The sequence below is a fragment of the Cervus canadensis genome, chromosome 5 (genome assembly GCF_019320065.1).
Source record: "Cervus canadensis isolate Bull #8, Minnesota chromosome 5, ASM1932006v1, whole genome shotgun sequence".
Lineage (NCBI taxonomy): Eukaryota > Metazoa > Chordata > Mammalia > Artiodactyla > Cervidae > Cervus > Cervus canadensis.
The window spans coordinates 12,792,007-12,812,801 of record NC_057390.1 but is presented as its reverse complement, the minus strand read 5'-3'; the positions used below and the strand labels follow the sequence as shown (position 1 = coordinate 12,812,801).

Genomic DNA, 20,795 nt, shown 5'->3' with positions numbered 1-20,795 from the left:
CTTAAAAGTAAAATGTGTTTCATTTTAGGCTTACTTGGAAATGGAATTTAAAGAAGCAATTACTGCAGTCATGGAGTACATTGAGACAACACCTCTTCTGATAAAAGGGAAAAGTGTGAAAGTATGTGTTCCAGGAAAGAAAAAGTCACAGGTAAACTGGATTTAATTCTTACACGCAGTTCATTGTTGTTTAGTTTAATTTTTTTTAGAGTATGTTATGTACGGAGAAATGCATAAAACTTAAAATGTTAACTCCATGGACTGTGTATAAATTCAGGTACACTGAACTGAACTTCGTGTATGCATGTGTGTGTTAGTTGTTTAGTCGTGTCTGACTCTTTGTGACCCCATGGACTACAGCTCTTTGGGCTCCTCTGTCCATGAACTCTCCAGGAAAGAATACTGGAGTGGGTAACCATGCCCTCTTCCAGGGGATCTTGCCCACCCAGTGATCGAACCCACGTCTCATGTCTCCTGCATTGGCAGCCAGGTTCTTTACCACCAGCAGCACCTGGGAAGTCCCATATGGGTTTCATAGATGTTTGCTAATTCTGTTACATTGATATTTTCCCCTACTGGATTGCTTGCCAAAATGGCAAATTGCTTGCTGCACTGTAAACAATTAAATGGTAAGCAATAGAGTAGGGGAAAATATGTAACAGAATTAGCAAACATCTGTGAAATCTCTGCCTAGGTCCCAACTACAACCTTGACTACATCCTGCAAGCCCCTTGCATATTTCAGTCGCTTATTTGGAGATCAAACCATGTTAACACTTACAGATTTTCCTCATTCTTTCAAAGTTCTATGTGGCTTTACTTTGTATGAATATACCATGATTATTTTATCAGTTCCCTCATGGATTGCTTTTTAGGTTCTAGTTTTTCATTACTATAAACAGGACTTCAGTTAACTTTCTTGTACATGGCTTTCATAGGCCTTATGCATTTTGAGGTGATAGCTATAGTGGACTTGTTGGGTATTAGGATATACTGTAATAAGAAATGCTGGGGAAAAAAAAAAGAAATGTTGGATCACCTGTTAAATAGCTGTAACAATTCACAGTCTAATAATTTATGTGAATACAGGTGTCTCTCCATTATAAATGACATTTTAATATTTGCAGTTTTAAAATCCAGTATGTAAAAAATGGTATCTACTTTTTATGATCATCTTTAATGTTGTGTTTGAGTTGCTTTTTTTTTTTTGACGTGTTTTTCAATTGTAGTTTTTGGATTTGCTATTCCCACAAGGTTTTCTATATATGTACAAGGTATTGTAAGTTGCTGGTCTCTTTCCTGTTTAGAGAAGTTGCTTTAGTGTTTGTTGCAAAGCTGGTCTGGTGGTGTTAAATTCTCTTAGCTTTTGTTATTGTTGTTGTTCAGTTGCTGAGTTCGGAAGCATGCCAGGCCTCCCTGTCTTTCACTGTCTCCAGGAGTTTGCTCAGATTCATGTCCATTGAGTTAGTGATGATACCTAATCATCTCATCCTCTGCTGCCCTCTTTTCCTTTCCCCTTCAGTATTTCCCAGCATCAGGGTCTTGTCCAATTGAGCTGGCTCTTTGCATCAGGTGGCGAAAGCTTCAGCTTCAGCTTCAGCTTCAGCTCCTATCCGTCCATTGAATAGTCAGGGTTGATTTCCTTTAGAATTGACTGATTTGATCTTGTAGTCCAAGGGACTCTCAAGAGTCTTCTCTAAGTTCAATTCTAACCACAATTTAAAAGCATCAATTCTTCTGCATTCAGCTTTCTTTATAGTCCAGCTCTCACATCTGTACATGACTACTGGAAAAACCACAGCTTTGACTAGATGGACCTTTTTTGGCAAAGTAAGATCTCTGCTTTTTAATAAGCTGTCTAGGTTGGTCATAACTTTTTTCCAAGGAACAAACGTCTTTTAATTTCACTGCAGTGACCATCTGCAGTGATTTTGGAGCCCCCCAAAATAAAGTCTGTCACTGTTTCCTTTGTTCCCCATCTATTTGCCATGAAGTGATGGGATCATATGCCATGATCTTAAGTTTTCTGAATGTTGAGTTTTAAGCCAACTTTTTCACTTTCTTTCACTTTCATCAAGAGTCTCTTTAGTTTTTCTTCACTTTCTGCCACAAGGGTGGTGTCATCTGCATATCTGAGGTTATTGATAGCTCTTCTGGCAATCTTGATTCCAGCTTTTGCTTCCTCCAGCCCAGTATTTCTCATAATGTACTCTGCATGTAAATTAAATAAGCAGGGTGACAGTATACAGCCTTGACGTACTCCTTTCCCTATTTGGAACCAGTCTGTTGTTCCATGTCCGGCTCTAACTGTTGCTTCCTGACCTGCATACAGGTTTCTCAAGAGGCAGGTCAGGTGGTCTGGTATTCCCATCTCCTGAAGAATTTTCCACAATTTGTTGTGATCCACACAGTCAAAAGGCTTTGGTGTAGTCAATAAAGCAAAAGTAGATATTTCTCTGGAACTCTGTTCAGTTTTTTGATGATCCAACAGATGTTGGCAATTTGATCTCTGGTTCCTCTGCCTTTTCTAAATCCAGCTTGAACATCTGGAAGTTCACAGTTCATGTACTGTTGAAACCTGCCTTGGAGAATTTTGAGCATTACTTTACTAGAGTGTAAGATGAGTGCAATTGTGCAGTAGTTTGAGCATTCTTTGGCATTGCCTTTCTTTGAGATTGGAATGAAAACTGACCTTTTCCAGTCCTGTGGCCACTGTTATTCAAATTTGCTGGCATATTGAGTGTAGCACTTTCACATCATCATCTTTTAGGATTTGAAATAGCTCAACTGGAATTTCATCACTTCCACTAGCTTTGTTTGTAGTGATGCTCTGTAAGTCTCACTTGACTTCACATTCCAGGATGTCTAGCTCTAGGTGAGTGATCATACCGTCATGGTTATCTGGGTCATGAAGATCTTTTTTGTACAGTTCTTCTGTGTATTCTTGCCACCTCTTACTATCTTCTGCTTCTGTTAGGTCCGTGCCATTTCTGTCCTTTATTGTGCCCATCTTTGCATGAAATGTTCCCTTGGTATCTCTAGTTTACTTGAAGAGATCTCTAGTCTTTTCCATTCTGTTGTTTTCCTCTATTTCTTTGCATTGATCACTGAGGAAGGCTTTCTTGTTTCTCCTTGCTATTCTTTGGAACTCTGCATTCAAATGAGTATATCTTTTTGCCTTTCATGTCTCTTCTTTTCTCAGCTATTTGTAAGGCCTCCTCAGACAACCGTTTTGCCTTTTTGCATTTCTTTTTATTGGTGGTGATCTTGATCCCTGCCTCCTGTACAATGTCCCGAACTTCCATCCATAGTTCTTCAGGCACTCTGTCTATCAGATCTAATCCCTTGAATCTTATTTCTCCCTTCTGCTGTATAATTGTAAGGGATTTGATTTAGGTCATACCTGAATGGTCTAGTGCTTTTCCTTACTTTCTTCAATTTAAATCTGCATTTGGCAATAAGGAGTTCATGATCTGAGCCACAGTCAGCTCCTGGTCTTGTTTTGCTGACTGTATAGAGCTTCTCCATCTTTGGCTACAAAGAATATAATCAATCTGATTTCAGTATTGACCATCTGGTGATGTCCATGTGTAGTCTTCTCTTGTGTTGTTGGAAGAGTGACTCAGTTGTAGACATATGTATTCTCTTTTATATTCTTTTCCATTATGGTTTATCACAAGATATAGTTCTCTGTGATGTACATTAGGACTTTATTGTTTATCCATTCTAAATGTGATAATTTACATCTACCAACCCCATACTCCCAGGCCATCCCTCTCCCTCCCCCCTCAACCTTGTCAATTCCAATTCTGTTCTCTATGTCTAAAAGTCTTTCCATTTTACAGATAGGTTCATTTGTGCCATATTTTAGATTCCACCCATGTGATATCATGTGATAATTGTTTTTCTCTTTCTGACTTGACTTCACTTAGTGTGATAATGTCTTTAGTTGCATCCACGTTGCTGTACTTGGCGTTATTTCATTTTTTATGGCTGAGTAGTATTCCATTGTATATATACAATATCTTTGTCCATTTATCTGTTGATAGAAATTTAGGTTGTTTTGGTGTTTTAGTTCTTGTGAATAGTGCTGCTGTGAACATAAGGGTTCATGTGTCTTTTTGAATTACAGTTTTGCCTGGATATATTCCCAAGATGGCTGGATTATATGGTAATTCTATTTTTAGTTTTCTGCAGAACCTTTTCGTTTTCCTTTACAGCTGTACTAGTTTACATTCCCATCAGCAGTGCAGGAGGCTTCTCTTCTCCATGTCTTCTCCAGCATTTGTTATTTATAGACTTTTTAATGATGAGCATTCTGACTGCTGTGAGATTGTACCTCATTGTAGTTTTGTTTTCCATTTCTCTAATAATTAGTGAGGTTGAGCTTCTTTTCATGTGCTTACTGACTCTCTGTATGGCTTTGGAAAAATATCTGTTGAGGTGGAGAAGTAACTATTGAGATCTTTTGCTCATTTTTTGATTGGGTTGTTTGTTTTTCTGTTTTTTAGTTATATAAACTGTTTGTATATTTTGGAGATAAGCACTTGTTGATCCGATCATTTATAGAAATTTTCTCCCACTCCGGGTCTTGTCTTCATATTTTGTTGTTGTTGTTGGGTTTTTCTCATAGTTTTCTTTGCTGTACAAAAGCTTGTAAGTTTTATTTGCTCCAATTTGTGTGGTTTGTTTTTTTGTTTTTATATCTGTTGCCTTGGGAGACTTAAGAAAAATGTTGGTACCATTTGTATTAGCATGTTTTTACTATGCTCTCTTTTAGGAGTTTTTTTTTTTTTTTTCCTAGAAGAGAAGATTTAATAATTGATAAAAATGTACAAAAATATTCAAATCAGAAATGCTTTAGAATGTGTACCACGAAGTCAATACTTCTCAGTGAGTAGGGAAGGTAAAAGACTTCCTCAATGAAAAAAAGCAAGAGAAAGTTCGGATTAAAAAAAAAAAACTGTTAAAGAAATTGCTGAAGTCAACATTGATTTGTTTTAGACAAGGATATTGCAGCCATCACTTAAAGTTTGGTGGCACATTCTTTAGTAGGTCCTTAAGGCAATATATTTAAGCTAATTTACAATTTGATTTGATGTTAACTTTTTAAACATCACCTCAAAATAATGCCCTCACAGTAGCCTTTTAAAATGTATTCAGATGTTCCATAAGAAATAATGGTGGCTTTATTAGAGCAGCGCCACTACAGTTACGGGTCTACCAGGTTTCCATTATGAACACTCATTTCTGAGTTTACCATAAAAGATCATATCGTCTTTAACCAGTTGGGTAGTGCACAAAAAAGCAGTTTATCAGTTGCTGGTGCTTTTTTTGTACTACTAGGTATCAAAATTTTTCCATTATATCTTCAAAATCCAACTTCTATAAAGTAAATCAAATGACCTCATGACTTACACTTTAGAATAAAGTAGAGACACCTGCAGTTATCAGTAAATTGCCACCTTTAATCCATCCTGCAGTGCCCTATGAAAGGGTCACAGACAGACAGTTATGACTGTATGAAAATATGATGGAGTTTTATGGTATTAAATAAATAAATAAATAAAACTAGACACTGAAGGTGGCAGAGCAGAAGGATATAAACTCACGTCTTACAAAAACGCCAAAATATGTTTTAAGTCTTTAAGCCATTTTGAGTTCATTTCTGTGTGTTGTGAGAGGGTGTGTTCTAACTTCATTTATTTACATGCAGCTGTCCAACTTTCCCCGCACCACTTGCTGAGGAGACTCTCTTTTTCCCATTGTTTATTCTTGCTTCCTTCGTTGAGGATTAATTGACCGTAGATGTATAGGTTTATTTCTGGGCTCTCTATACTGTTCCATTCATTTGCATGTTTGTTTTTGTACCAGGTGCAAACTGTTTTGTTTACTGTAGCTTTGTAGTATTGTCTGAAGTCTGAGAGAGTTATGCTTCCTGATTTTCTCCCCGCCCCCGAAAATTGCTCTGGCAGTTGTGGGTCTATGGTTCCACATAAATTTTTGGATTATTTTACTTCTGTGAAAAAATGTCATGGGGGGTAATTTGATAGGGATCACATTAAATCTGTAGATTGCTCTGGATAGTGTTGCCATTTTAACAATGTTCTTTCAATTCAAGAGCATGGGCTATTTTTCAGTTTCTTTGAATCTTTTTTTAATATTTTATAACTCTCAGCATGTAAGTTTTTCACCTCTTTGGTGAAATTTATTCCTAGGTTTTTAAATTTTTTTGGTGAGACACTTTTTTTCTCATGGAAGTTTTCTTTTCTTTTCTTTTTTTCAATTTATTTTTAATTGGAGGATAATTGCTTTATAGTATTGTTTGTTTCTGCCATATATCTTTTGGTGAGATTTTAAAGGACATTCTCTTTCTGATATTTCATTGTTACTGTGAAGGAATGAAACCAATTTCTGAATGTTAATCTTGTATCCTACTACTTTGCTGAATTCATTTATTAGATCTATTCATTTTTGTGTATAGTTCTTAGGGCTTTCTATATATGTAGCATGTCACCTGCATATAGTAACAATTGTACCTCCTCCCTTCCAATTTAGATCCTTTTTATTTGCTACGTGATAAGAGTTTTTATCTTGAATGGATATTGAATCCTATCAAATGCTTTTTATGTATCTATTGAGATGATCATGTGGTTTTTGACTTGTTACTGTGATGTGTTATGTTGATTTGTGTATGTTGAACCATACTTGTGAACCTGGGATGAACCCCACTTGGTCGTGTTATATATGCATCAACGATACTGACCTGTAATTTTCTTTTTTGGTGATTTCTTCCGGTGGTTTTGGTATTAGAGTGATGGTGGCTTTATAGAGTGTCTTTGAGAGTGTTCTCTCTTCTTCAGTCTTTTATATTCTTCTTTGAGAGAGTTTGCCTATGACGCCCTCCAGTCCTGGGCTTTTTGTATTGGAAGTTCAGTTTTGTTTACCCTTTCAAAGAACCAGCTCTTGATTTTGTTGACTTTTTTTCCCCTATTGTTTTCTTAATCTCTATTTTATTTCTCCCCTGCCCCCATCTTTATTTCCTTCCTTCTGACTTTAGGTTGTTTATTCTTTTAAAAATTCTTTTGTGTAGTAGATTAGGCTTTTTACTTGGGATATTTTTCTTGTTTTTGATGAAGACCTGTATCACTATGAACTGCTCTCTAAGAACTGCTTTTGCTGGATTGCAGAGATTTTGTGTGGTTGTGTTGTCTCAAGGTACTTCTTAATTTCCTTATTGAGCCTTTTTTTTTCTTCTTTTAGTAGCATGTTATTCAGTCTCCATGTACTCATTTTTTTTTTCTTGTTTTCTTTGGTTGATTTCTAGTTTCATGCCATTGTGATCAGAGAAAATGCCTGAAATAATTTCTGTACCCTTAAATTTGTTCAGGTTAGTTTTGTGCCCCAGGACATGTGGTCAGTCCTAGAAAATGTGTGTGCACTTGAAAAATATGTATATTCTGTGGGGTTTTTTGGATGCAGTGTCCGGAAAATATCTAATAAGTCTTACTTTTCTGTTGTAACATTTGGGACCTCTGTTGCCTTATTGATTCTCTGGAAAATCTCTCCACTGATGTGAGTAGGTGTTAGTCTCTGACTGTTATTGTCTTCCTGCTGATTTCTCCCTTCATATCTGTTAGTTATTTATGTATTTGGGTGCTCTTAAATTACGTGCATATTTGTTGATGAGTGTAAAATCTTCCTCTTGTATTGATCCTTTTATCATTATATAGTGTCCTTTATCTTTGTAGCCTTTGCTTTAAAGTTTATTTTGTCTGATATGAATATTGTAAGTCCCACTTTCTTTATTTTTGCATGAAATATCTTTTTCCATGCCCTCACTTTCAATCTGTATGTGTAGGTGGATCTCTTGTAGGCAGAATATTGTAGGCTTTTTTTTTTAAATTTTACACGATAGTGTATACCCACTCTTCATCTTTAAAAGTTAATTAATTGTGGCTGTGCTGGGCCCTGGCTGTGTGTGGGCTCCTCACCGCGCACCCTCAGTCGCTGGGCACGGGCTCTGCGGCGCGGGGTCAGCAGTCGCGGCACGCAGACTCCTCCGCTGTGGGGCCAGGCTTGTGTGCCCCCTGGCGTGCAGTCTCCAGCACCGGCGGTCCAGCGCGTGTCTGCCTCAGTGGCAGGCAGGTTCTTACCCAGCGCACCACTAGGGAAGTCCCCCTCTATGTCTTTGGATTGGAGTACTGACATTTAAGGTAATTGTTGCTTCATGTATTTATTGATTTTTTTTTTCTTTAAAAAATTTATTGAAATATAGTTGATTTACACTTTTCATTAAAAAAAAATGTTGAAGTGTAGTTGATTTACATATTGCCACACCAAACTGTAGTTTTCAGTTGGTTTTTTGCTTCTTCCTTTCTTTTACTTTTTGTGATTTGATCATTTCTTTTTTTTCTGCCACTCCCTTCTGGCCTGCAGTATTTCTGTATCGAAATCAACTGATAGCCTTATGTAGGTTCCCTAGTAATGAACTCTGTTTTTGTTCTGCTGCCTTTAGAATTCTCTGTTTAACTTGCCATTTTTATTATGTCTTGAAGTAGGTCTATTTGGGTTCATCTTGTTTGAGACCTTCTGTGCTTCCTGTATCTGGATATGTTTCCTTCTTTAGGTTTGGGAAATTTTCAGCCATAATTTCTTCAAATACATTTTCAATCCCCTTTTTTCTTTCTTCAATATCTGCATAGACTGACCTGCTTTATCTTGCCCCATAGGTCTCTTATATAGCTTTTTTTTTTTCATTTGGCTTTCTGTCTGCTCTTTTGATTGGGTAATTTCCATTAGTCTGTCTTCTAGGTCACTTATTCTTGTGCATTATTCATTTTGCTATTTACTACCTTGAGCTCAGCTTTCATTTTGGCAAATGAAATTTTAGGTTTTACTTAGCTCCTTTTCACAGTTTCTAGTTCTTTTTTTTTTTTTTTTTAATAATAATCTGTATTTCTCTTGATAGCCTTTCTTAATTGCTTCAGTATTTTCATTACCTCCTTTTTCAACTCAGTGTCTGTTAGACTGAAGAGTTCTATTTCATTGTTCCTTCAGGGAAATATTCTTGATATTTTAACTGAGAGTGGTTTCTCTGCTTCTCATTTTCCTTGTACTTCTCTTAGTCCGAGAGTTCAGGAGAAACAACTGTCTCGTGTAGTCTTAGAGGCTATTTATAAGCAGGAACATCCCTGTATAGCTTGTGTGGGTTTTAATATTTTTTTTGGTGTGAAGGCCGTTTTTGATTTGGATTCTTGCTGTCTCTTTCGTCAGCATGTGCTGGTTGTTACCACCTTGATAAGGAGTATGCAAGTGCACAGATTCTCAACTCATGCAGGTTCCCAGGAAGGTGGGGGCTGCAGTTGTGTTCCACTGCTGTGACAGTGTTATTTTGCAAACCCCCAGAGAGGTGGAGGCAGTGGTTGGCATCGGGTCATGAAACCCTTGGCAGCGGTGGCAGGCCTCACACGCTCCCAGGGAAGTTGACCCTGATGGCGGACTCGCGGCAGTGGCAGGCCATGCAAGTTCCTGGAAAGGTGGGGGCATTGACCTGCGTCCGTTTGTAGAACTCTTGGCAACGGCAGTGGCAGCAGTCTGTGCCTACCTCTGGAGTCTGAGATGGTAGTCACGACTTGCACCCACCCCTGGAATTTGTGTGGGCCGCCTATAAGCGAATGGAGAAAGAAGCTTCTATGACACCCCTCTCCTCTTGCGCCCCTTAACAGTGGTCCCTTGTGTCTCTGAAGGACCCAGGCTTCTTCTTAGACTCCCATCAGTTGTGGTGTTCTACCTCGTAGCCCCTTCAGACTGTCTTCACACAGCCAACTCCAGTTCTGTCCTTTGGGCCTGACCTCCAAAGCCCAGGCCTCAGTACACAGGCTCCACCTGCCCTAGTGGTTGACTGGACAAGCATTTTAGGCTGTGGGGATCAGGTCTCTCTTGGCTTTGTCCTCTGCACATCTGTTGCTGAGCTCTCCTCTGAGGCTCCATTCCTCCCCCTCTGTTCTAGCTGATCTCATCAGTGAGGGGACTTCCCAGTGTGCAGAAACCTTTTCCTCTTTCACAGCTCCCTCCTAGAGGCACAGGTCCTGTCCTGATTCCTTTCTTTATTTTCTCTTTTCTTTTGCGCTGCCCAGTTATGCAGAGATTTTCATGCTCTTTTGGAAGTATGTCTTCTGGTATTGTTCAGTAGATGTTCTTTGAAAGTTGGTCTGCGTGTAGATGTACTTTTGATTATCTGTGGAAGGAGATCGGTGCATCCTATTCCTCACATTTTTCTATTGGGTTATTTGCCTTAAAAAAAATTTTCATCTGAAGGTATTCATTATCCTAAGATACTAATTTTGTATTATACATGAGAAATATTTTCTTTTAGTCTGTTGCTTATATGATACATAAAGTTTTTTTACTTTTGGTGTACTCCAGTTTACTGCTCTTTTGCTCTTAATGGGTTTTTTCTTTTATTTTAGAAGACCTTTATACCAGTGCCAGAAAGATATGTTTCCATTATTTTTTAAATCTGTTATTTGTGATACAGTGTGTGAATGATATGACTGTTTGCAAAATGGGTAACCAATTAACCCAACACTATTTATGCCTCATTTATCTTTCCTCATTGATTTGTAAAGCTGTCTTGTGTATAAATTACCCTATACATATAGATCTGTTTCTTTTTATTTTCATATGAATACTATGTGGTTTAAATTTTTCTAACTATAGCTTTATAATACTTGTCATTTTTCTAATAGAATCGTTTCTCTTTTTTCTCTCCTTCCATGTATTTTTGCTTAATCTTAAACATTTACTCCTATATATTAGATTTAGAATCAATTTGTTCTCTCAAAAATCTTAATGGGTGTTTAATTGGTACTGTACTGAATTGATATATTTTCAGTACTAAATCTTTTTGTGCAAAAACAGGTTTTATTTCTTCATTTATTTAGATTTCATTTTGTGTCCCTCAACGAATTTTTACTTTTTTTTCCATAACATTCTTTTGTAATGTTTCTGTAACATGTATTTTGGAAGAAGTGTTAATTTTTATTTATTTGTGTATGTTATAAATATTATTTCAATTGCTATTAAAGAAAAGAGTTGTATTTTTTATGTTTTCTGGTTAGTTATTATTGGAGTAACCCATCATCCTGGTTTACTAATATTAGGTACATACATGCCCATCTCATTGGCCCGTTGTCCTAATTTGAATAATGATTACATGGTGACTGTTGTCATTACCAATTTAGAATTTCTTTCATTTTCAGTTAACGGAAAACTTCTCCAGTGGTTTATTAAACAAATAAGAGGTTTATTTATCTTATAACAGGAAATTGGCTGGTGGGTGATCTGTGGCTGTAGAGCAGCTCTAAAATATCTTCAGGAACACAGCCTTTTGATTTTTCTAATTCACTGTCATTAGCATCTACTTTTTCATCCTTTTTTGTAAGATGGTTGTTGTACCTTCTGGCATTATTTCAATCTTTCGAAGAGAAAGAAAGGAATGTGTCAGGAACACAATGAATTTTTAGTGTTCCCCCCCCCCCGCCAACAAGAAGGAGGAGTTCCCCAGCAACTTCCACCTACATTTGATTTATCAGAACTGTGACACATATCCTCCTCTATTGCAGAGAAGAATAAGGGGAAGCAAGAATTGAATACATAATTTAATAACTTAAACTTTATTTTGAGACAGTTAAATGTTATTCAGAGTTTTCAGCAGGGCTGTGACAGTGAAATCGATGGATTTTAAAGATTCATCAGGAAGTGATCTGCAGAATGAATTAGTTGGGGAAATGACTCTGAAGGCAAAGAAAGCTTAGCATATTGATTAAAGGAAAGAAGAGAAAAGATCACTGAAATCCAGTTAGAGCACTCATCTAGCCAACCAGACTACTCTAAGAGTAGTAACAGTTTGGGGTAGATTAGTAACCTTGAGAATAGAAAGAAGAAATAGCTTTTATACTATTGACTCTCAAGCAGGACTAGCTGATTATTAAATTTTTAAATGCGAGATCAATATTCTTTAATTCTATAATGTTTAATCTGGGAAAATGGCCGAGTAATGATACATTTAGGGTGTTAGAGTATTTCAAACAGATTAAAATAATTCTCTTAGATGACTTCTTTATAAGGTTGGTAAGGCAGCAGTGTAAGTTGAAAAGTTCAGTCATTTACTATTTTGATTTTCATAGTAATGAATGGCCTAAGTATCAACACTGAAAACTAGAAAACATGCCATCTACCTGTCACAGACATTGATGTTCTTCAGTTAAATATGGTTTGAATGGTGCTGAATTAAAGCCTTTGAAGGTTTACTCATGACTTCTCTCTTGTGATTGACCCAGCGGGAACCCCCAACAGAACTCTGGTTATGGCTTCTTCAAGGTTAGAAGTTTATGGGACAATCTTTTGGCCTGTTACCATAGGGGAAGACATTAAGTTTTCCTGTTAGAGCAAGCACAAAATAGACTGGAAACTCAAATTAGGAAAAAGAAGGTCAGCCCTATAGATTTCTTGGTCTACACATTAATTTTGACATGAATAGTTAAAGCCATGACAAAACCTTTCTGCCCACATTTGATGTTTCATATTAGGACTGCCTTGGACTCTGTGATTCAGAGAATATTCTCTTCATTTTGCTACTTCTTGGAATCAGTAATAAAATGTTAGAGAAAAGGTAAAAATTTTCTACATCCCTGTATTACACCTGAAGGATTAAAGTATGGTTCTGCACAGTTCTGGTGACAAACCTTGTCTGACAAATAACCTTGTGTTTAATTACAAGCCAGCGTAGACATGAGTCTTTAACAATGATTCTTAACCAGTCTGCTGAAAGCAAGCATTCTTCTTTTCCAGAAAAATGGGCACATGTTGGTACTCAAAATTTTCCTTAAGGAAGCAGGAGCTCTTGATATAGAAAGGAATATAATCAGAGTTTTCAACAGACAGAAGGACCTTTGCAGTTATAAAATAGTGCTAAGGCTCTTTAAGAAAACAAATCAGAAAAAAACAAGACTTAAAAAACTCAGATTTACTGGTTTCAGCAAGATTCGTGGTGACGTTACATCTAAAACCTAGAGCAAGCAGTCAGCTGAGATTTAAGAAGACTGCATGGAGAACAAAAACAGTGCCAGGAAGCAGTGCACAGTGGTTTGAGCATTATGGAAAATCTAATTAATAACAGGTAAAACTGAGGATATACAATCAGTTCAGAAGAGAGTTTAGTTTCATTTTAATTCAAAAACTATTTCTTGGGACTTCCCTGGTGGTCCAGTGACTAAGACTCTGTGCTTCCGCAGGGGGGTGTGGGTTCGATCCCTGATCAGGAAACTGGATCTCACATGCGACAACTAATAGTTGGTTTGTTGCAACTAAGAACCAGCACAACCCAATAAATAAATATTTAAGGAAAGAACTATTTCTTAAACATCTTTTGTATGTCAGCCATTGTGGTACATGCAGAAGATGCATTAATGAACAAGGCAGATGTGCTTCCATCCTTCTTAGGACTTAACAGTCTATTAGTAAAGGTTAAAAAGTCTAAAATAATGAAGAGGAAAGTCATGGTGGATACATCTAAGAGACCCAATCTGCATATAACTAGGATTCCAGAAAGAAGATAGCACTTAAAAACTGGTGAAGATGTTAAGTTTCACAGTTATAAAGGGGAAAGCCCTAGTGATCCGGGCAGATAACTGTGTAAATGTAAAAAGCGGTAGACCAGCCTTAGATAGCCAAGCAACTCATTCTCAGGGTTGAGTGAAAAAAAGATTGATTCATTGTAATTTATTACGCAGATTTCAAGTCAAATAATCAAGTTGTATGCTAGGACAGTATTCTCAGACATGTATGGGCTCAAAGAACCTTTCATCTATATGTATTTCCTAAAATATAATCATCAAAATGAAGAACTTAAGAAATGGAGAAGTTATGATATAAAATGGTGATTGCACCAGGCTTCCCTGGTGGCTCAGTGGTGAAGAATAAGAGTTGGACACGGTTTAGTGACTAAACAACAACGAGTAATAAAACCGTTTAAACTTAGAGTGCATGTATGCTCAGTCATTTCCGACTCTTTGCTACTCCATGGACTGTAGCCCACCAGGCTCCTCTGTCTGTGGTAATTCCCAGGCAAGAGTACTGAAGTGGGTTGCCATTTCTTCCTCCAGGGGATCTTTCTGATCTAGGGATCAAACCTGAGTCTTTTGCATCTCCTGAATTGGTAGGCAGATTTTTTTTTTATCACTGAGCCACCTGGGAAGCCCATTTAAACAGGATAAACAGGATATTGTATATTTATAAAATAGTATAAATTGTTCCGTTGAGCCCCTTTTTTGGAGGGGGTTGGGGTGGGCAAGAATAACAGAGTCGGTTGCCACTCCCTTCTCCAGGAGATCTTCCTGAGCCAGGGATCGAACCCAGATCTCTCCTGCACTGTAGGTGGAAAGCTTTACCGCCTGAGCTACCAGGGAAGTCAAAATAGTATAAATTGTTAAAAAAAAATAAAAACAATAACTTTGTCTTAAAATAGTGTCATCAAAAATTAGCATGTAAGCCACGGGTGTAAGGGCTTTTAAATTTATAAGAAGAAATCAATAGTTTCATATTTCTTTTTGAAATTGGAGATACCCATTAGTAGAATATAAGTAGGAGGATGAGTATCTTCTAAACCAGTGGGGGTAAGGGAGATGTTTGGATAAAATCCAGTATGGCACAAAAGGAAATGTCAAGGATGCCTCCAAAGAACAGAAAACATAAAATGAAAACAATTATAAGTTCAAATCATTTTAACACATATTTATTGGATGTTCACTAATTGCCAAGCTTAAAGAGCAACACACCTTTCAGTAAGGTAGTTATGGAAGGTTTCATTAAAAATGTGAAAAGGAGGTGAAGGTGTAAATTGTTCCTTGAGTTGGGAGCATTCCAAATAGCAACTGCAGAAGACTTCTCAAGTCCATGCCTATGTAGTTTGTTTTGTTTTAGGAATTTAAAGGGTGCTTGGGACTGAAAGTAGAGATATATGTGGTGATTTTGGGGTAGAGAGTGGGTGAAATGAGTAGTGTAAACTTTTTTTTAAGTGTTAGCTTTTTTTCTGAGTGTGATGAAAGGTTTTGAGTTTAGGAGTGGCAGTTATCAGTCTGGTTCTATGTTAAAAGTGGTGTGAGGGTGGTTGAAAAGCAAAGACAGAAGCAGAGACCATTATGAGTTTATTATAGTAATTAAAGCAAAAGATTGTGATAGATTTGACCAGAATGATAGTAATTAGATATCAGAAATGGCATGGCACTATTAGAAATGTCTTTGAAAGATAGTGATAAGAAAATGTCAATAAGTGATAAAAGACAAGATGTAAAATTACACTGTATAATCACAAGTTGAAAATATTTTATTTCTGTCTATAAATAGAAAAGGTAATTAGCATTTTTACTTTAGGGTAAGAAGATTTTTATTTGTGGTTATATATGTGTGTAGATTTCTTATGCTTTTGCGTATTTTGTATATTCCCTTTCATAATTTGAGAAGAGGCTTAAGGTTTTCAAAATATTTTTCCTTCATAGAACAAAGAGGTGAAGAAAAAGATGTCAGATTCAAAGAAAACATCTGCATCTACTTTAAAGTAAGTAATTCTATGATTTTCTGTGTGAGAACAAATATGCATATGAATTAAATTTTAAAAGTTTTGACTACATTTTTATTATATTTTCTCTCCCTGTTCAAATGGGACATCATTCTAATTGAATTATTTTAAACTTTTTTAGATTTAAGCTTTGTATCTTTAGAAGATTTTGGTGTTAGAATTTCTTTGCTAATTTTTTTCTTCTTTTAATAGAAAAGATACAGATGCTTCCACAGCTGTTGAAACTGTGACTGCGGCTTCTGCTAGTAAGTTGTTACTTTTAATATTCCTCCAATATGAGTATATTTTGTCAGTTTACTGGAAACTTCTTGGAAGATGATGCTAGGAAAATAGTATTCATTGTGCTTTAGTAGAAGGGATCCACATTGGCCCCTATTTTAAGTTGGTGATCCACTGGAGAAAGCCCATAATTCTTCAGCCTTGCATAGATGACCGTTTACCTTTCCCCCGAAACTTTCTCAGTCTCTTGTCACACAGATGTATATTATGTTTCAGTTACTCAGAGCAGTTTATTTTCCAGCTCTTCTGTCCTATTTCATTTCTTTTTTTTTTTTTTTTGTTAAATAGGACATGTGAATTATTTATTATTTTTGGTTGCGCTGGGCTTCCTTGCTGCGAGAGGGCTTTCTCTGGTTATGATGAGTGGGGGCTATTTTCTAGTTGCTGTGCGAGGGCGTCTCACTGGAGTGGTTTCTCTCGTTGAGCACGGGCTCTAAGGCACGTGGGCTTAGTAGTTGTGGCACCCGGGCTAAGTTGCTCCGTAGCACGTGGGATCTTCCCAGACCAGGGATCGAACCCGTATCATCTGCATTGCAAGGCAGATTCTCAACCACTGGGCCACCAAGGAAGCCCTGTCCTATTTCATTTCACAGGTCTTTATACTGTGAAATACTCCATTCATGTGGAGTCATTGTCTAAATTCCAGTTAACTTTACTTAGTAACAACCCGCTCCAGTATTCTTGCCTAGAGATACCGTGGACAAAGGAGCCCGGTGGGCTACTGTCCATGGGGTCCCACAGAGTCGGACACTACTGAAGCAACTTAACATGCGTGCATGCATTGGAGAAGGAAATGGCAACCCACTCCAGTATTGTTGCCTGGAGAATCCCAGGGATAGAGGAGCCTGGTGGGCTGTCATCTATGGGATCGCACAGAGTCAGACACGACTAAAGCAACTTAGCAGCAGCAGCATCAGTAAGTACTTCTAAAGTACCTACTTAGGAGGTACCAGGCCTTGTGCAAGGTAATGAAAATACAAAGCCAGTTAAAACTCCTTTTAGAGGGTCAAAGTGGGGCAAATTCTCATTTATTCTTTAAGGCCTGTCTCAGAAAGTGCTTCTTTTTGATACCTTTCATGACCCTTAGGCAGTTCAGTTCAGTTCAGTCACTCAGTTGTGTCTGACTCTTTGTGACCCCATGGACTGCAATAGGCCAGGCTTCCCTGTCCATCACCAACTCCTGGACCCTGCTCAAACTCATGTCCATTGAGTTGGTGATGGCATCCAACCATCTTATCTTCTGTTGCCCCCTTCTCCTCCTGCCTTCAATCTTTCCCAGCATCAGGGTCTTTTCCAATGAGTCAGTTCTTCACATCATATCTTTGATCTGCTTGCAGGTTAAGGGACTCTCAAGAGTTTTCTCCAACACCATAGTTCAAAAGCGTCAGTTTTTGGGCACTCAGCCATTTTTATGGTCCAATTCACGCATCCATACATGACTACTGCAAAAACCATAGCTTTGACTATACAGACCTTTGTCGGCAAAGTAATGTCTCTGCTTTTTAACATGCTGTCTAGGTTGGTCATAGCTTTTCTTCCAAAGAGCAAGTGTCTTTTAATTTCATGGCTGCACTCACCATCTGCAGTGATTTTGGAGCCCAAGAAAATAAAACCTACCACTTTCCACTTTTTCCCCAACTATTCACCATGAAGTGATGGCACCAGGTGCCATGATCTTCATTTTTTGATTGTTTGAGTTTTAAGCCAGTCTTTTCACTCTCCTCTTTCACCTTCATCAAGAGACTCTTTAGTTCCTTTTTGCTTTCTGCCATAAAGGTGGTATCATCTGCATATCTGAGGTTATTGATATTTCTCCCCACAATCTTGATTCCAGCTTGTGCTTTGTCCGGCCCAGCATTTTGCATGATGTACTCTGCATATAAGTTATATAAGCAGGTGACAATATACAGCCTTGACATACTCCTTTCTCAATTTTGAACTAGTCTGTTGTTCCATGCCTGGTTCTAACTGTTGATTCTTGACCTACATGCAGGTTTCACAGGAGGCAGGCAGAATACCAGGGTGGTCTGGTGTTCCCATCTCTTGAAGAATTTTCTGCAGTTTGTTGTGACCCACACAGTCAAAGGCTTTAACGTAGTCAATGAAGCAGAAGTAGATGTTTTTCTGGAATTCTCTTGCTTTTTCTATCATCCAGCGGTTGTTGGCAATTTGATCTCTGGTCCCTTTGCCTTTTCTAAATCCAGCTTGAACATCTGGAAGTTCTTGGTTCATATACTGTTGAATCCTTGGTTGAAGGATTTTGAGCAAGACCTTGCTAGCGTGTGAAATAAGTGCAGTTGTGTGGTAGTTTGAACATTCTTTGGCATTGCCCTTCTTTGAGATTGGAGATTGGAATGATACTGACCTTTTCCAGTCCCGTGGCCACTGCTTAGTTTTCCAAATTTGCTGGCATACTGAAGGGCAGCACTTTCACAGCATCATCTTTTAGGATTTGAAATAGCTCAACTGGAATTCTATCACCTGCACTAACTTTGTTTGTAGTGATGCTTCCTAAGTCTCAACTTGACTTCCCATTCCAGGATGTCTGGCTCTAGGTGAGTGATCACACCGTCATGGTTATCCAGATCATTAAGATCCTTTCTGTATAGTTCTTCCGTGTATTCTTGCCTCCTGTTATTAATCTCTTCTGCTTCTGTTAGGTCCATGCCGTGTCTGTCCTTTACTGTCCCCATCTTTGCGTGAAACGCTCCCTTGGTGTCTCTGATTTTTATCTCTAGTCTTTTCACACTCTGTTGTGTTCCTCTGTTTCCTTACATCATTCACTTAGGAAGGCTTTCTTGTCTATCCTTGCTATTCTTTGGGATTCTGCATTCAGTTTGTTATAACTTTCCTTTTCTACTTTGCCTTTAGCTTCTCTTCTTTTCTCAGTTATTTGTAAGGCCTCCTCAGACAACCATTTTGCCTTTTTGCATTTCTTTTTCTTGGGGATAGTTTTATCACTGCCTCCTGAACAATATTACAAACCTCCATCCATAGTTCTTCAGACACTCGATCAGATCTAATCCCTTGAATCTACTTGTTACTTCCATTGTATAATTGCAAGGGATTTGATTTAGGTCATACCTGAATGGTCTAGTGGTTTTCCCTACTTTCTGCAATTTAAGTCTGAATTTTGCAATCAGAGTTTATGATCTAAGCCACAGTCAGCTCCTGCTCTTATTTTTGCTGACTGTATAGAGCTTCTCCATCTTTGGCTGCAAAGAAAATATCATCAGTCTGATTTCAGCATTGACCATCCTGTGATGTCCATGTATAGAGTCGACTCTTATGTTGTTGAAAGAGGGTGTTTGCTATGACCAATGTGTTCTTTTGGCAAAACTCTGTTAGCCTTTGCCATGCTTAATTTTGTACTCTAAGGCCAAGCTTGCCTGTTACTCCAGGTATCTCTTGACTTCCTATTTTTGCATTCCAGTCCCCTATGATGAAAAGGTGTTCATTCTGTAAGGTCTTTCAGGTCATCATAGAACCGTTTAACTTCAGCTTCTTTGGCATTAGTGGTTGGAGTATAGACTTGGATTGCTATGATATTGAATGGTTTGCCTTGGATACGAACAGAGATGATTCTGTCATTTTTGAGATTGCATTTCAGACTCTTGTTGACTATGAGGTCATCATAGAAGCATTCAACTTCACCTTCTTCAGCATTAGTGATTGGGGCATAGACTTGGATTACTGTGATATTGAATCATTGGCCTTGAAAATGAACTGAATTACTGCAGTATTGAATGGTTTTCCTTGGAAACAAACCGATCATTCTGTCGTTTTTGAGACTGCACTCAAGTGATGCATTTTGGACTCTTGTTGACTATGAGGGCTGTTCCATTTCTTCTCAGGGATTCTTGCCACCAGTAGTAGATACAATGATCATATGAATTAAATTTGCCCATTCCGCTCCATTTTAGTTCACTGATTGCTAAAATGTCAATGTTTACTCTTGCCATCTCCTGTTTGCTACTGCTGCTAAGTCGCTTCAGTCGTGTCCGACTCTGTGCGACCCCATAGACGGCAGCCCACCAGGCTCCCCCGTCCCTGGGATTCTCCAGGCAAGAACACTGGAGTGGGTTGCCATTTCCTTCTCCAATGTATAAAAGTGAAAAGTGAAAGTGAAGTCGCCCAGTTGTGTCCGATTCTTAGCGACTCTGTGGACTGCAGCCTACCATGCTCCTCCGTCCGTGGGGTTTTCCAGGCAGGAGGACTGGAGTGGGGTGCCATTGCCTTCTTCAGTCTCCTGTTTGACCAATTCCAGTTCACCTTGATTCATGAACCTAACATTCCAGGTTCTTATGCAGTATTGTTCTTTTCAGCATTGGACTTTGACTTTCACCACCAGCCACATCCACAACTGGATGTTGTTTTAGCTTTGGCTCAGCCTTTTCATTCCTTCTGGAGCTATTTCTCCGCTCTTCTCCAGTAGCATATTGGGCATCTACCATCCTAGGGAGTTCATCTTTCAGTGTCGTATCTTTTTGCCTTTTCATACTGTTCATGGGGTTCTCAAGGCAAGAATGCTGAAGTAGTTTGCCATTCCCTTCTCCAGTGGACCACGTTTTGTCAGAACTCTCCACCATGACCTATCCGTCTTGGGTGGCCCTGCATGGGTTGGCACTTAGTTTCTTTGAGTTAAACCAGGCTGTGATCCATGTGATCAGTTGGTTAGTTTTCTGTGATTGTGGTTTTCATTCTCTCTGCCCTCTGATGGAGAAGGATAAGAAGCTTATGCCAAGTTAGCTCTTTCCTAAATGTAAATTATATTTTTTGTAATGTGTTACTGATGTATTTTTCTTATTGTTTTAGCGAAAACTGGACAAACCAAGACATCTGCAACCAAAGTAAATAAATCTTCAGGTATGTTTTCT

General features: G+C 38.1%; 1 protein-coding gene across 6 annotated transcripts in view; it reads left to right on the top strand.

Annotated features, from left to right (window-relative positions):
* ZNF638 (zinc finger protein 638) overlaps positions 1-20,795 on the top strand; it is a 130,515-nt gene that overhangs the window by 78,115 nt on the left and 31,605 nt on the right. For all 6 annotated transcript variants that reach the window (XM_043468226.1, XM_043468227.1, XM_043468225.1 and 3 more), the window contains 4 exons: positions 29-151; positions 15,560-15,618; positions 15,832-15,884; positions 20,734-20,784. In XM_043468226.1, coding sequence (XP_043324161.1) covers positions 29-151; positions 15,560-15,618; positions 15,832-15,884; positions 20,734-20,784 — 286 coding nt within the window. The remainder of the gene's footprint in view (positions 1-28; positions 152-15,559; positions 15,619-15,831; positions 15,885-20,733; positions 20,785-20,795) is intronic.